This window comes from Bombyx mori, chromosome 9, assembly GCF_030269925.1.
Source record: "Bombyx mori chromosome 9, ASM3026992v2".
In the NCBI taxonomy this organism is placed as follows: Eukaryota; Metazoa; Arthropoda; class Insecta; order Lepidoptera; family Bombycidae; genus Bombyx; species Bombyx mori.
The window spans coordinates 12161758-12178491 of record NC_085115.1 but is presented as its reverse complement, the minus strand read 5'-3'; the positions used below and the strand labels follow the sequence as shown (position 1 = coordinate 12178491).

The 16734-nt window shown below is 40.9% G+C and overlaps 1 protein-coding gene and 1 long non-coding RNA gene across 3 annotated transcripts; both read right to left on the bottom strand.

Annotated features, from left to right (window-relative positions):
* Positions 1 to 349: 349 nt before the first annotated feature.
* On the bottom strand, positions 350 to 5952 carry LOC101745778 (RWD domain-containing protein 1). Of its 2 annotated transcripts, XM_021351271.3 has the most exons (6): positions 5717 to 5932; positions 5320 to 5522; positions 4021 to 4164; positions 1875 to 2061; positions 1131 to 1252; positions 350 to 764 (listed from the first exon to the last, which is right to left on the bottom strand). In XM_021351271.3, the coding sequence occupies exons 1-6, from the start codon at positions 5784 to 5786 to the stop codon at positions 753 to 755; spliced, it is 738 nt and encodes a 245-aa protein (XP_021206946.2). In that variant the 5' UTR covers positions 5787 to 5932; the 3' UTR covers positions 350 to 752. The 2 variants fall into 2 exon arrangements, with proteins under 2 accessions (XP_021206946.2, XP_004931152.2); XM_004931095.4 differs by lacking the exon at positions 1131 to 1252 and having other exon boundaries at positions 5717 to 5952.
* A 2978-nt stretch (positions 5953 to 8930) lies between these two features.
* LOC134199394 (uncharacterized) lies at positions 8931 to 16615 on the bottom strand. The gene is made up of 2 exons (XR_009973875.1): positions 16131 to 16615; positions 8931 to 10963 (listed from the first exon to the last, which is right to left on the bottom strand). It is a non-coding gene; the product is annotated as an uncharacterized LOC134199394 (long non-coding RNA).
* Between the last annotated feature and the right edge of the window lie 119 nt (positions 16616 to 16734).

Here is a 16734-nt window from a genome sequence, read left to right as displayed (position 1 = left end):
TCATGCAGGAACCAGTCACCGTCGACGCCCTAGACACGTCCTTACGGATCCATCAGATCCAAATAATCTTTGCATTAGACGTTTTCAGCTCTAACACTAGGAGCAGGCTTAGGGACTCCAGTAAACGTACTCGTCGAACTCTACAAAGAGGTCGACGTGCAACCTAACCCATGCATCAGCCCGCTGAGAATTGCTTTTGAGTTGTTATTGTCTCCAAGGCGGACGCGCTCAGGCAGCTGTTAGCAAATCCCACACCTCTTGGCTGAGCCTTTGCTCGCCCACCTGTCTTAATGAAAGTGGAAAGGCCTGCGGGCCACCAGTAATCATTCAAACATAAAAGAAAAAAGCATTCATTTAACAACCATCAGCATTGTTTTGCACAAATAGTGAATCAGAAAAAAAAAGAAAAAGGATATTTTCTGCTCTATATGAGTATTTGAACTATTTGATTTGGTATTGTCAGATCTGATGGTTACAAAGAAAAAATAGCGGCAAAATTATATTACATTTCTTACAATACAACAATTGCATAGACTTGTTTACAAAATTCAACATAACAAACCAGTCTTATAAGCATTGATTCACAATTAGTCTGTGGTGATTCAGTCGCCTTTATACTGTGCTTCAAAGTCAGTTTCCGTCGTTCTTTCACTAATCACTATCACTACCACTTTGTGAAGGTTCATAGTCACCATCATCCTCATCGGTGAGTTCCAAATCATCCAGGTTCTGGAATAAAGACTCATCCACTTTTACTGCATCTCCTATAAAATAAAAATAAAAACCCGTTAAATATTAGTAGACTTTTAAAGGTGTTTTTTATTATTACATTTATAAAATATAACGATAGAATAGAGAGTCCATAAAAATTTTTAGTATATTATATGGTATAATGTATTACCATTTTATGGGTATTTGGAAGGTAAATTGACAAATGTATCATTACATAAATTCTACTAGTAAATAGTAAGCAAATGTCGAAATAATACAAAACAAAATTTCTCTTCTTAACAGTGATTTTATCGTCCCTTTTGAGGTAAATTTCTAATCTCAAATATTGCTTTTTAATTTTCATAACTTATCTATATATCTATAGAGGGCTAGCTATATAAAAGACTGCGATAAATTACTTCTGTGAGATTGATATCATGCCTTTTTACTTCAAAACCGAGTGGGTTTGTCCATTTAATGTGGCCATCCATTTTCTGAGAATTTGAGGGTTGTGTCAGACATAAAAGGAAGAACAATGCACCTGTTAAGAAATTTCCTTATAAACAGGTAAAAATGTTTTATTGGCAGTGAAAAGTTATGTACATTTTATTTATAATAACTTAGTAATTTTATTGTACTTCAAATTCCATATCATTACATCAAAATATTTGTAATCTTTCACATATATGTGTAGGTAAATTTTAGTGATAGATTATCTTTTCAGAAACTATAACAACTTTTCATCGCCAAGTTGACAAATTGTATTTAAATAAAAGTAGCATTTGGTAGACATACAATTTGAAAAGTATGTGGATGTGATCTTCTTCACCAAGGAGATTCAAGTTCTCGAAGAGCAAAGGATTTAATATAGCTGCCCCATATAAAAACTCAGTGTTTTTTTTATTAAATGCAACAAATTTAATAAGAGAACTCAATAATATTCAATGAGGCAGCCCTTAAAATTATTTTCCCTAATGTAGTGCATGGACTTTGCATGTATGTATAGCATGTGATTACACTGCATAAAAAGCATGTGATTTACTTACAAAAACCAAATTCAAATGAAAACAATTACTTTCACTAATTAGTTTTTACATAGCCACCTTGCATGTGACATTAAATGAAAACTACATAGATAGTGCATAAGGAAATCTTGTATTTACCATCATCCAAGAATTTGAGATCCGATTCATTGAGTGTTGTATCCTGAAGGAATAGTTCTCTTCCAGTCAGTTTGTTCTTATCTTTTGCTTCTCGTTCCCTCTTAGCTGGGATTCCCATGTCAATCTCAAACTGTTTCCTCCATGCCAAAAATGACTCTACTGTGACTCTAGTGCCTTCAAACCTTTTCTGTAATATGTTTAAAACCTTGATCATGCACACAGATATATGTTATTCACATGGCTTATTGCTGAAATAGCTAGATTGTTTTACCAATCTGTGTAGGCATATAGAGATCTTCATTTCTATATTTGCATGAACATAACAACATAAAATGTAACTAATTTATAGTAACCGGCAAACATCGTGAGCAAATGACCTTGACTGCGCAGAACCGAATTTTAGATCACTTTGGTGGTGAGGGTGAGGCGCGACGTCAGGGGAAATCGTATCGAGCGCGTTATTGGTAGATCAGTCGAACCTTGCGTACCGCACCGCGCCTTCGTTCCGCTTGCTCCCAAAAGTACGCTTGCGTACAGTGAAAAGTCTATCGTTACTAATCGTTAAGTTATATTTTGTTATAATTGCTTGTTGACTTTGTTGCCATTGCTATTTGTTGAGTGTTTGTTGTATTTTATAAAAAATACACTATGCCGCGACAAACTGGTGTAGTATTCAAAAGAAAGAGTAGAAAAATTGTGTACGACATATATTGCTTCATTATAAAACAGGGGAAGAATGATATTATGGAAAAAGTAAAACAGACTTCGGAAGCAACAAAAACATCAGTGAGTACTGTTAGGTGCATTATTAACGAAGCTAAAGGCTCTGACTTGCTCATCGTGCTTGGGACTCCGGGTAAGAAAAGATCAGGGAAGAAGAAAGTTACCGGAATGGATAGTTTCGTTCAATCTGTAATAAAAAGATGTAATCATAATAACTACATAACAAGCAGCGAAACTCCGTACCGTAGAAAGGCTTCGAAAATTTTAAAGAAGATATACATTTTAATGGCTCGGAATGAAGTTTACGACGAATTATGAAAGAGCTAGGCTTCAGATGGAAAAAAAAAAACAGAAAATAATTGGAAGCTGGTAATTGAAAAAAGTAGCATTCGATTACTACGAATCGAATATCTTCAAAAAATAATTAATTATAGACAAAAAAGAAGATCGAACCGACCGAGTCGTAAACTACACCGATGAGCCCTATGTCGACTTATCACGATGATGGCGACTCGGGTGATGAAAACAGTGATGATGATAATGGTCAAGATTATGATAACGAAAAAAAATTACAAATACCAGCTTCGCTTCAACTGAACGAAGACCTGGCAACAGCTCTAGTTTTGACTTAATAGAAGGAATATCTATTTTACCCCAAAATTAAATTATTATAATTATTAACCTATATTTTTTGTTGATGTTCTAATAAATATATAAATAAATACATATGTTGATTTTAATAATTTAATTGCATTATGATGCAGAGTAAATAAGGTTTTTGCACGTGAGTGTACCATGCGCAAACTTACCCCCACTACGTCAACAAATGCTCAAGAAGTTTGCCGGCTATTATAACAAATCACAATGACAATTCTTTGGAAGCAGTTTTAATAAATACATATCAGAGTGAATATTTTAAGAATTTTTTTTTTCATCCCTAAGTTGTATGATAGAGAATAATAATTATGGGTGACTTCTAGTGAGTTTTATTCCAATTTTTTACATATTATTGTCTAAGAGCTTTTAGAATCTTATTTCTGAATTTTATATACAACTAGTGATCCGCCCTCGCTTCGCTTCGGAAACTGTAATTTATTATTTATATCTCCACTATTTAATGGATGTTATTATACATATAAACCTTCCTCTTCAATCACTCTATCTATTAAAAAAAAACGCATCAAAATCCATTGCGTAGTTTTAAAGATTTAAGCATACATAGGGACAGACAGATATAGGGACAGAGAAAGCGACTTTGTTTTATACTATGTAGTGATACCAAACTGATATGGGTATGATAAGACTTAATAATAATAAAACATTTATTTCAGAAAAAATCCATAAAATAATAATAATTAATGAATAAGAATTAATATTCCAATAGCTAGCCAATGAACCTTAAAAATGATAAATATTAAGTTACCAGTTCTGCCTCTTCATCTGCCTTTTGTTTGGCTAGTATCCTTTCTTCACGCTCTTTCTTAACTTTATCCCAAGTCTCATTAAGCCACTCTTGTCCAGCTGACACTAATGTGAATACCATGACCATTCCCAAGTTTTCTTTACCCTGAAACACATTAATGGAAAACAAGGAAATAAGCCATAAATAATCAAGCTTAGACGTTCTAAAGTAAACGACAGAAATTAAAAGGTCTAAGATGAATCTAGTGGTTTTGTTTTTTTCAATTTTTTTTTATTCAATATTATTATGATTTTAGTGCCTAAAAGCAATTTCATTTCTTTTGATTTCTGTTGTTTGTGAGCTCTTATTCAGTATGTATTTCTGTGGTTAAATTTATATCTGCCTGCAGAATTTGAGTTCTAGTATAGTCAGACTGCTTATACATTCTTATCCTTAATGACACAACAACAATAATATAGTAAAATAAATTTTATTAATATTTTTGCTTCTTGATTTTTTCAGTCATTATCTATCTAAATTTAAGGTCCAAGATTCGATTTACCACAAATTGAATTTATTATGCACATATAAACTTGTAATAAAAGGACTTTTTTTTTACTTTTCACTTTAATTTTCAAAATGTTATCAATTCCATTTACATAAAACAAAACATATATGTCATTACTAAAAATTAAATGAAAGATTTTACAGTATCAGTAGAGCTGGGGATTTTCCTAAATCGAGATCAATTCAAACAAAAATTCATATTTTCAATCCAATATCAATTATTTGAAATTGTGTTAAAACAGATTAACAATTATTCACAATTATTGTACCATTTACACAGTACTACAATATTACTATATTACTATCAAAACCATGTTTTACAAGTACTGCTTCCTGTACAAGTAATAACTATGGGCAACTGGTTGAAAGCATGCCGCTGGTTCTGTAATACTTAACATACTTTGATAATATGATTTTCGTCATAGTCGTCCATGAGCACTAAACATAAAAAATTTTGGAAATCATAAAATAATATATTTGAGATTAGAATTTTAATGTGATATACATTTTTATCAAGTCTCAAAAATTTAATACAGTAGGTAATCAATGTTAATCTGTTTGTCAAAAACTAAAAATGAAGACTTATTTATTAGATATTAAATAATAATGTATGTATGTACTTTATTATATGTAGACTTGACAAACATAAAATATCTAGGTTTTAAATCATGCACACCAACAAAAACTGATAATGTTCATTGTAAAATAACAATTCAATTAAATATATACAAATTATGTATATACTATCTTTACCTGTTCAGCAAGATGTGTGAGAAGTTCCTCTTTATCAACAATATTGTCGAAATTCTCCTCATTGTCAATTTCAATAATGGGTAATTCATCAGGATACTTTGATGTGTAAGTAAATACTAGATGGCAGGCCAACCCCTCTCCATCATCAAACCCCTCTGACTTTATAGGTATACTAAATTTGTGAAATGGTTTTGTTTCTATCACTACAAAATAAAATAACATGATCATTAATTAATAAAAGTGAAGCATGCATGATTAACTTTTTCCATAAAACTGTTTTAAATATGCATTGCTTTTAAATAAAAGAATCGGTACACAGTTTTGGACTTAAATCTTGCTTCTTTAATTTCAACAAATATAAACATAAAATTTTATTCCTTTTTTCAAATGATCTAACCTGCCATATCGCCGAAATAAATAGAATCTAATGCTTCCACTTCACTAGTTTGTTCGTAATTGTAATCCATGATTTAGGTCACAATTATTAATGAGTATGTATTTTTAATTTACAAATTTTTCACGTTTTTACTTCAAACAATTTTAAAGTTTACTTTACTCTTTAAATTGAGAATGGTTGAAAAGAAGACATAGAGTATATTAATGAAATAAAAGACATTTAAGAAGTCTTGCCACGTTTCGCTAATCTGTGTTTAATTTTTTCTACCTCACTTAAATTACTGAGACTATATTTCATTCCATATCATCTGATTTCCTTTCATTTCATCCCATTTGATTAATGTCTCGAATTGATCATCTTCATTTCATTTCATTTCACTCCATATTATCACTTTTCATAAAAATAAGAATATGTATATAAATTAAAATAAGACATGACTTAAAGGTCTTAGTTACCAGGTCATGAAATCCCTTAAAAAAATACCTCACCTATAATAATGAGATTATTTATTTCATCCCATATCATTTCATATCATCCCAGTTGATTAATGTCTCAAAGTAATCATCTTCATTTCATTTCCTTTCACTCCATATTATCACGTTTCAAATATGAATATAAAATAAGTCATGACATGGAGGTCTTAGTTACCAGGTCACAAAATCCTTTAAAAAAACCTTACCTATAGTTACCTTAGCTACCTCTTCCTCACCACCTCCCTATCGTCAGCATAATAACAGAAACACAGACAATACACACTAACCCTGTTTTCCAATTATAGCACTAGAGCGCATTATGCGGCATAATGCTCAACGTTGATTGTTCCAACTACAGCAACGCTTCCCACAATCGAGCACTCTCAAGCATAATTCGGCATTGTGCGCCACTGAGTCGCATTATGTCGCATTATGCTATGTAATTGGAAAACAGGGTAAATGATTTAAAATATGGTGGTTAGAACCTTCCATAAATTTTAAATATATCAAGTTCCATAACTTACAAAATAAGACACAGAACCTGCTTGTTTCAAGCAATGCGATTAATTCGTATTCAAATTTCACAGTTTCTTTACTACATAAACTTCTACCAAATAAAATAAAAGTTTATTAACGAATTCCTCAACCAATAATTATTTTATGTACCTACTGAAAATCTTTATCCGTTTTTATTGGCCTTACTGTGATGTCTAGTCTGGCGAATATTACGGTTTTACATAACAATAAAACCGATATTATGTGCCGAGAAGGAAAACATACAGCATTGTATTATGAAGAAGCAGTGTGTACTTAGCTTAAATTCCTTGTCTATGTCCAACCATTGACAGTCAATTTAGTTCCATCTTTAGCCGCTAGGTGCTGCCAGCAAGTATAAAGGAAGCGCAGCCATCTTTGATCTTCATAGTCTTCACCAGGAAGAACTTCCTGCAATGCTGTATGTTTTCCTTCTCGGCTCATAATATCGGTTTTATTGTTATGTAAAACCGTAATATTGATGTGCCTTTGGAAAACATACAGCATTGTATTATGAAGACGTGTTTGTTATCTGCTGGTGAAATTATTAAGCACAACGCTATGATGAAATAGGTAAAGCCATAATAAAATTATGAAGCGCAATGTAATGTTCATAATTTATATAATTATTAAATCGAAAAAAAACAGCTGTTAACTTTCATGTTAACTCAATAATTAAAAAATATTTTTATGTTTGTAATAAACATTTTATCTTGTATATACATCATGTAGGAGTAAATGTTTTGAAAAAATAATCGTGAGGATCTTTAGGAAGTTCTATTATTCGGCAATAATTATTGTAACCATTTGGATGATTTGCAATGGCGTCTAGAAAGTATTTCGTCCATTAGTTCATTATCAATCCATCTCAGAGGCTACTGCTGATCTACAACTTCTGAGAGACGCGTTGATGCCACTACCTCGTAAGGTTGAACGAAGACCATTTTCCAATTACAGTACGGGATGCCGCTTATGTGACAACACACATAGTTAGAAAAAAGTCCTTACGAATCTTACTGGGCATATGTCTTTAGTTTCATGTAGAAAGCACTTATGCTTATTGACGAAAATGGATTTCAATTTTAGACCCAAAGACTGGTATCAGAAAGATGTTTTCTCCGTTATCTGAAGATACTGAAAATACTGAAAGAAACTGTCTTTAGAAATGTTGAACAAAGTAAGGTCATTAACTCTGCGTCCAGTAGCCAGCAACATGGTTGTTGGAGTCCTTCAAGCTACATTGAGAAGTGAGCTGGCGGCTGGGTTTGAAGAAAACCAATTTAGAACGATTCTCGGATCTCATGCGAATGGGACTATACTAAGTAAAGTTGTAATAAGTAGTTGAATTTTGTTTAGCTATTCCGATGGCTTTTTTAGAATAGCATTTTTTATTAGAGAGCTTGAGAATGTTTGCTGTCCTACATGTATGTTGCCCGCAGAAAGTCGACAGCGCTGCTTTATGCAGAAGGATTGTTTTATAGGCAAAATTTTCTTTTTGGAAAAGAAAAAAGAATTTGGCAACATCTGCAGACTTAGGATCAATTTTAAAACTGTAGCACCTTATGCACCATCTTCTAATTGCTGGTAAGTATGCTGACAAAGTGGATGGACACCAGCTAATTTTCAATAAATCTTCTCCTGTGTAGACCAGTCTATTATTTGTACAACCCCCCCCCCTTTTTTTTCTAAGCTTTCAGGGTTAATGTTTACCCTGTGGAGGAGACAGGTTTTGGATTTCGTGCGAGTTATCTAGCGTTCGGGATCTGAAGGCTTGGAAACCCAAGTGCTTTCGCTCAGTCTGGGTACACTACCAGGTAGGTTCCCTAGACACCGTTGAAGTGAGTCAGTACTCGGGGGAGAAGGTTGAGAGGAGGAATTCCCCATGCTAGTTGCATCCTCTACCGTCTGCTGCAGGTATCCAATCTTGGTCGGCGAAACTTTCGAAAGACTTTTGTGGTCACTTGTGGTAAAAAGTGCCATTTCGCAGGTTGATTTCCTCGTGATAGCCTGTGGGCTATGATGTTGTATCTCCCCGAGAGATTATAAGCTGACAGTTATCTTGAGCTTGTCGCTTAGGTTTAAAAATCGAAAGGTCAACGCTAGTGAAATACTTTCAGATTAATTTTGATTGTCACTACCATTGCAAATAGCTCTTTTGTGGCTATGCCGTTTCAGTTGTTGAGCTGACCATAGACAGGACGTTAATATTTTGTCTAATTGTAACCCCTACCCATGTCCGAAGCTTTCGTTACCAGGAAATGTTTGGTTTTGTGTATCGGCAATATTTGACATGTGGCTCCGCGTCAGCACTGCATTTAATTGTGAACACATGCAGGATGGCCTGTTTTTTACGGGGGTGTTTTTTTTTGAAGCTTCGCAAGAAAATTTGCAAGTTAACATAGATTGATGTAACTCCGTCAGGGTTTGAGCTAGGATGTTGTTGAGTGGCCACTTTATTTCTCGCAATTTTTCATCGAATCCCTAGACATGTCATCTCTTGAACCAGTGTGCTAATTGATTTTTTGTAAGGCTGACTTGGCAGCCCAAATAATCCAAGAGCCTCACAGCTTATGTGGCCTGAAGGCTCAACTTGGACTTCTTTTGATGGACCAGGAGGGACTTGCGTAGGTGGACTAACACTCAACTTCCCTTTGCACGCAAAGTTTCCGTGACCGAGCATGCTATGCAAGCAAAAAAGGTGTATTTGTCTTCATGGACCAAGAGAAAGTCGCGTAGGTAGGTTAACATTTGGCTTCCCTATGTACGTAAGGTCTTCGCGACCGAGGCATGCTATGGGAGCAAAAACGTTTATTTGTCTTGGTGGAACAAGATCAAGTCGTGTAGGTAAGCTAGCACTGTACTTTGCACGCAATGTCTCCGCGACCGAGCATGCTATGGAAGCAAAAAGGTAAATTTGTCTTCAAGGACCAAGAGAAAGTCGCGTAAGTACGTTAATATTTGACTTCCCTATGTACGCAATGTCTCCGCGACCGAGCGACCGAGCACCCTATATAATGGAAATTGACATGCCAGCCCAGATAATCCAAAAGCTTCAAAGCTTCTGCAGCCTGAAGTTTCAACTTGGATTTGTCTTGGTCGACCAAAAGGAAGTCGTCTAGGAAGACTAGCACTCGAGTTCCCTTTGCACGCAAGGTCTCTGCGACCCAGCATGTTATGAAAGCAAAAAAGGTTAATCCAAAAGCTTCACAGCTTCTGCAGCCTGAAGTTTGAACTTGGATTTGTCTTGGTCGACCAAAAGGAAGTCGTCTAGGAAGACTAGCACTCGAGTTCCCTTTGCACGCAAGGTCTCTGCGACCCGCATGTTATGAAAGCAAAAAGGTGTGGCGCTGAAGCCAGATCGAAGGGTAGGCATGTCATTTCATACTAACTCTTAAGAAGATACCGATTCCTTCCTGAAGGTACTGGTTGGTACCTTGGTACTGATCCTCAAGAAGTATCGACGAAATTTTGCGACTGGTACTAGAAAAATGTTCCTGACAAATGTTCAATTTTATCATCCAGTCCCCTGGTTGGAGAAAGTTTGGTACCGAGGTGTCCGAAAACAGTTACAGATAAGCGTTTTATCTTTACGACCTTGTTCAACTCTCGAAAATCGAAAATTGGACGCATTGATCCGTCGCTTTTCTTCCGCAGAAAAAACATTTTTTTTTTTTTTTTTTACGGTATTTGGTAACCATACATGGTTTACAAATTATTACAATTTTGGTGGCACTCAGTGCCTCCCGTCGGTGTCTTCAATTGCCCCCCTCTGGATTGTGCCAGATGTTACAGACTATAATTGTTTATAATGTTTGGCTTGCCTTTTGTACGAGGTTGTGACAAATAGGATTGTAGCCCTCCGAGGGACTGAATAGATTTCAATTTATATTATCAAACAAAAATTCCTCAATGAGTGGTGCGTTGGCAACAGGATACTTTGTTAGAGATCACGGAAATTAAACTTTGACGTCTTATTTCTATGCATACGGCCCTTTTTTCCGCATACAATTTGAAACGCTTTTTCGGATAATTTGTACGACGGAGACGATTTGCCAAATATGTTACAAAGATTATTAGTTTAAATCTGTTGTGTTTTTTGTCAAAATTTCCGTATTGACGAGATCAATTTGTTTACAACAATTCCCGTTACATTAATTGTTACGCACAGTTGATGCATTATTAGATTTGCAATGTTACTGACCTGGTGGGATAACGAGCCGATTCGAAGATCGACAGTTACCTTTGTCATTCCGATAGAGGCACCCGTCACGCGCGGACGTGCTCATCGACCACTCGATCGCCCGGCCTTTGTTCGCCTGGCTTTTGTTAGCCCGGCCATTGTTCGCGCGGCCTGTGTTCGTGGTACATCTGCCGACCAAGTGTTTTTCCTGGAAGTTTTTATTTGTTTGGTTTCCTTTTGTTATTTCTGTGTTCGTGGTACATCTGCCGACAAACTGTCTTCCTGGAAGTGTTTAATTGTTTTGTTTCTTTTTGTTATTTCCGTTTTGTTGTGATTTTTCTTTGTCCTGCAGTAATCGTGCCGCATCGCCACCTGTGTTCAATAGAACCGCTCAGGTCCGAGAAGTTGGGGCCTCGCCGCAAGGCGAGTGTTTTCTAAGACCCAGGGTAGCCCCACCTGGGCACGTAGACATCATGGACGCTGTATTTGCGGAATTTCTCCGGCTTCGCTACCCAAAGCTCACTTCCGAGTTTCAGGCCTTCAAGGCCGATCACACAGCGAGCCCTCTCGTGGACTCCGCCGAGCTCGCTGCTCCTGCGTCGCCTGTACCTTCGTGCAAAGCTTCTGCATCGAGCACCGCAGCCTCCGTCGTGCCTGCCGTTCCCGCGTCGCCTATACTGGCGAGTAAAACTGCTGCGTCGTCCGCCGTGGTCACCGTTCCAGCAGCGCGATCATCCGCGGCCTCCGTCGCGCCGTCCAAAACACCTACTCGTAGGTCACCTGCGCCCGCCTCCTCGTCCTCCGACTCTGACTCGGAGATGGAGGTCGACCTCGCTCCCGCCTCATCGACGGATGGATTCACCCTGGTGCAAAAGGGTAAGAAGCGTGCCGCGGAGTCTCGAGCTCCCGCGGCCGCTAAAATTAGCAAAGCCGCGAACGCGTCGCGCCCCCGCCCTCAGACTCCCGTTGCGCCTCCAGCCCGTGCCACTCCGTCGCCGCGTCCGGTGGCACAAAATAAAGCCCAGACCCCTCCCCCGGTAATCCTTCAAGAGAAGGCAGCTTGGGAACGAGTTTCCCTGGCCCTTAAGGCCAAAAATATCAATTTTACGAATGCCCGTAACCTCGCGAACGGCATTCAAATTAAGGTTCGAACATCCGACGACCATAGGGCCCTCTCTTCTTACCTCCGTAAGGAGCGTATAAGTTTCCACACATATACGCTCCAGGAGGAGCGCGAACTCCGTGCCGTTATACGTGGCATCCCTAAAGAGTTGGATGCCGAGCTCGTCAAGGCCGACCTTCTCGAACAAGGCCTACCGGTTAACTCCGTACACCGCATGCACACAGGCCGCGGAAGGGAGCCATATAATATGGTTCTCGTCGCCCTCCAGCCTACCCCCGAGGGTAAGCAAATATTCAACATCCGAACGGTCTGTAGCCTTTCCGGAATCGCAGTCGAAACCCCACACAAGAAAGGCACACCTAGCCAGTGCCATAACTGCCAATTATACGGGCATTCTTCCCGTAACTGTCACGCGCGCCCCCGATGCGTCAAGTGCTTAGGCGATCACGCCACGGCCCTATGCACTCGCGATCAAAAAACCGCGACAGAACCGCCTAGCTGCGTCCTGTGTCGAACACAGGGTCACCCCGCAAATTACCGCGGATGCCCCCGAGCCCCGAAAATAAATCGCCGCGTCGCCCGCCAAAACCGCCTCCGAGCTTCGGGCCCAGACATCAAAGCCTCGGCACCCTCTGTGTCGCAGGCTAAGCCAGCGTTCGTTCCGGCGCCGGTGCCCAGTGTCTCGGCCTGGGCGAAACCGCTGCCGTACATGAACACGGCTACAACTCCCTCCTCCGCGATTCGTCCCGCCCCCGCGACTCGTCCCTCTCCCGCGACTTGCCCTCCGACCGCGTCCGACAATCTCGCTTTAGCGATCGACTTCTTTCAGTCGATCAACTTTGAGCGCGTTAACGCTTTGGGCGACGCCATTCGCTCTGCCTCCACTGCACAACACTTTATCGCCGTTGTGCAAGAATACGCCGACGTATACGCGTCATTAAATACGTACGTCCTCCCCTCACTCCGCCGGTAATCAATGGCGTATATAAGTAGAATAAAGCCCCTATCCGTAACGATAGGATTTTTTAACGCTTACGGTCTCGCAAATCAGCGTGATCAGGTTTCTGACTTTTTGCGTGACCATCAAATTGATATCTTTTTAGTGCAGGAGACCCTACTTAAGCCCGCGCGCCGTGACCCTAAAATCGCGAACTATAACATGGTCAGGAACGACAGGCTCTCTGCTCGTGGTGGTGGTACCGTCATTTACTATAGAAGAGCCCTGCATTGCGTCCCACTCGATCCTCCCACGCTCGCTAATATCGAAGCATCAGTGTGCCGAATCTCACTGACGGGACACGCGCCGATCGTTATCGCGTCAGTTTATCTTCCACCGGATAAGATCGTTCTAAGCAGTGATATCGAGGCGCTGCTCGGCATGGGGAGCTCTGTCATTCTGGCGGGCGACCTAAATTGTAAACACATTAGGTGGAACTCACACACCACAACCCCGAACGGCAGGCGGCTTGACGCGTTAGTCGATAATCTCGCCTTCGATATCGTCGCTCCGCTAATCCCGACTCACTACCCGCTAAATATCGCGCATCGCCCGGATATACTCGACATAGCGTTATTAAAAAACGTAACTCTGCGCTTACACTCGATCGAAGTAGTTTCAGAGTTAGATTCAGACCACCGTCCCGTCGTTATGAAGCTCGGTCGCGCTCCCGATTCCGTTCCCGTCACGAGGACTGTGGTGAATTGGCACACGCTGGGCATCAGCCTGGCTGAATCTGATCCACCATCGCTACCGTTTAGCCCGGACTCTACCCCGTCTCCTCAGGATACCGCTGAAGCCATAGACATCTTAACGTCACACATCACCTCGACATTAGATAGGTCATCGAAACAAGTTGTAGCGGAGGACTTCCTTCACCGCTTCAAATTGTCCGACGATATTAGGGAACTCCTTAGAGCTAAGAACGCCTCGATACGCGCCTACGACAGGTATCCTACCGCGGAAAATCGTATTCGAATGCGTGCCCTACAACGCGACGTAAAGTCTCGCATCGCCGAAGTCCGAGATGCCAGATGGTCTGATTTCTTAGAAGGACTCGCGCCCTCCCAAAGGTCTTACTACCGCTTAGCTCGTACTCTCAAATCGGATACGGTAGTAACTATGCCCCCCCTCGTAGGCCCCTCAGGCCGACTCGCGGCCTTTGATGATGACGAAAAAGCAGAGCTGCTGGCCGATACATTGCAAACCCAGTGCACGCCCAGCACTCAATCCGTGGACCCTGTTCATGTAGAATTAGTAGACAGTGAGGTAGAACGCAGAGCCTCCTTGCCACCCTCTGATGTGTTACCACCCGTCACCCCGATGGAAGTTAAAGACTTGATCAAAGACCTACGTCCTCGCAAGGCTCCCGGTTCCGACGGTATATCCAACCGCGTTATTAAACTTCTACCCGTCCAACTCATCGTGATGTTGGCATCTATTTTCAATGCCGCTATGGCGAACTGTATCTTTCCCGCGGTGTGGAAAGAAGCGGACGTTATCGGCATACATAAACCCGGTAAACCAAAAAATCATCCGACGAGCTACCGCCCGATTAGCCTCCTCATGTCTCTAGGCAAACTGTATGAGCGTCTGCTCTACAAACGCCTCAGAGACTTCGTCTCATCCAAGGGCATTCTCATCGATGAACAATTCGGATTCCGTACAAATCACTCATGCGTTCAACAGGTGCACCGCCTCACGGAGCACATTCTTGTGGGGCTTAATCGACCAAAACCGTTATACACGGGAGCTCTCTTCTTCGACGTCGCAAAAGCGTTCGACAAAGTCTGGCACAACGGTTTGATTTTCAAACTATTCAACATGGGTGTGCCGGATAGTCTCGTGCTCATCATACGGGACTTCTTGTCGAACCGCTCTTTTCGATATCGAGTCGAGGGAACCCGCTCCTCCCCACGACCTCTCACAGCTGGAGTCCCGCAAGGCTCTGTCCTCTCACCCCTCCTATTTAGCTTATTCGTTAACGATATTCCCCGGTCGCCGCCGACCCATTTAGCTTTATTCGCCGACGACACGACTGTTTACTATTCCAGTAGAAACAAGTCCCTAATCGCGAAGAAGCTTCAGAGCGCAGCCCTAGCCCTAGGACAGTGGTTCCGAAAATGGCGCATAGACATCAACCCAGCGAAAAGTACTGCGGTGCTCTTTCAGAGGGGAAGCTCCACACGGATTTCCTCCCGTATTAGGAGGAGGAATCTCACACCCCCGATTACTCTCTTTAGTCAATCCATACCCTGGGCCAGGAAGGTCAAGTACCTGGGCGTTACCCTGGATGCATCGATGACATTCCGCCCGCATATAAAATCAGTCCGTGACCGTGCCGCGTTTATTCTCGGTAGACTCTACCCCATGATTTGTAAGCGGAGTAAAATGTCCCTTCGGAACAAGGTGACACTTTACAAAACTTGCATAAGGCCCGTCATGACTTACGCGAGTGTGGTGTTCGCTCACGCGGCCCGCACGCACATGGACACCCTTCAATCTCTACAATCCCGCTTTTGCAGGTTAGCCGTCGGAGCTCCGTGGTTCGTGAGGAACGTTGACCTACACGACGACCTGGGCCTCGAATCTATACAGAAATACATGAAGTCAGCGTCGGAACGGTACTTCGATAAGGCTATGCGTCATGATAATCGCCTTATCGTAGCCGCCGCTGACTACTCCCCGAATCCTGATCATGCAGGAGCCAGTCACCGTCGACGCCCTAGACACGTCCTTACGGATCCATCAGATCCAATAACCTTCGCACTAGACGCCTTCAGCTCTAGGAGCAGGCTTAGGGACCTCGGTAACCGTACTCGTCGAACTCGACAAAGAGTTCGCCGTGCAACCTAACCCATGAATCAGCTCGCTGAGTTTCTCGCCGGATCTTCTCAGCGGGTCGCGATTCCGATCCGGTAGTAGATTCATTCGCGAAGCAGCTGCTCTTGAGCTGTTAGGTCTCCTTCGGAGGCGCTCGGGTAGCTGTTAGCAAATCCCACCCCTCCTGGCTGAGCCTTTGCTCGCCCACCTGTCCTGGTGAAACTGGAAAGGCCTCCGGGCCACCAGTAATCCTTCAATCATAAAAAAAAAAAAAAAAAAGTTACCTTTGAATCCAGTCGTTTCTTACGCAGAGACTCCTTTTGTTCTTTTTCGCTTGACGAGCTGTTCGAACGCGAGGCGTCTCCATCGCGTCTCGCCTGGACGTTTTCCCTCTCGGAAATTATGGAGCTTGACTCAACATCACCTCCAACAGATGACGCGTGATTCATGGCGTCCGATGATAGGATTGGTAAATAATACTCGTAATGATTGCAAAATAACACTCATAGAAACACAAAATAAATATTTTTTGCAATTATTAAGAAGTCGAATAAATATTTGTGGATTTGCGACTTCACAGTACGAAAGTACACAACGCTATGGAGATCAAAGATGGCTGCGCTTCCTTTATACTTGCTGGCAGCACCTAGCGGCTAAAGATGGAACTAAATCGACTGTCAATGGTTGGACATAGACAAGGAATTTAAGCTAAGTACACACTGCTTCTTCATAATACAATGCTGTATGTTTTCCAAAGGCACATCAATGTAAGTTTCGTCACAATCATAACTTATTTTGTGACCATCCCATCAAATGACACACGTAAAAACAACTTGTGAGCGTATAATTTAGAGATGAGTCAAAACTAAAGTATTTAGATATTTAAAA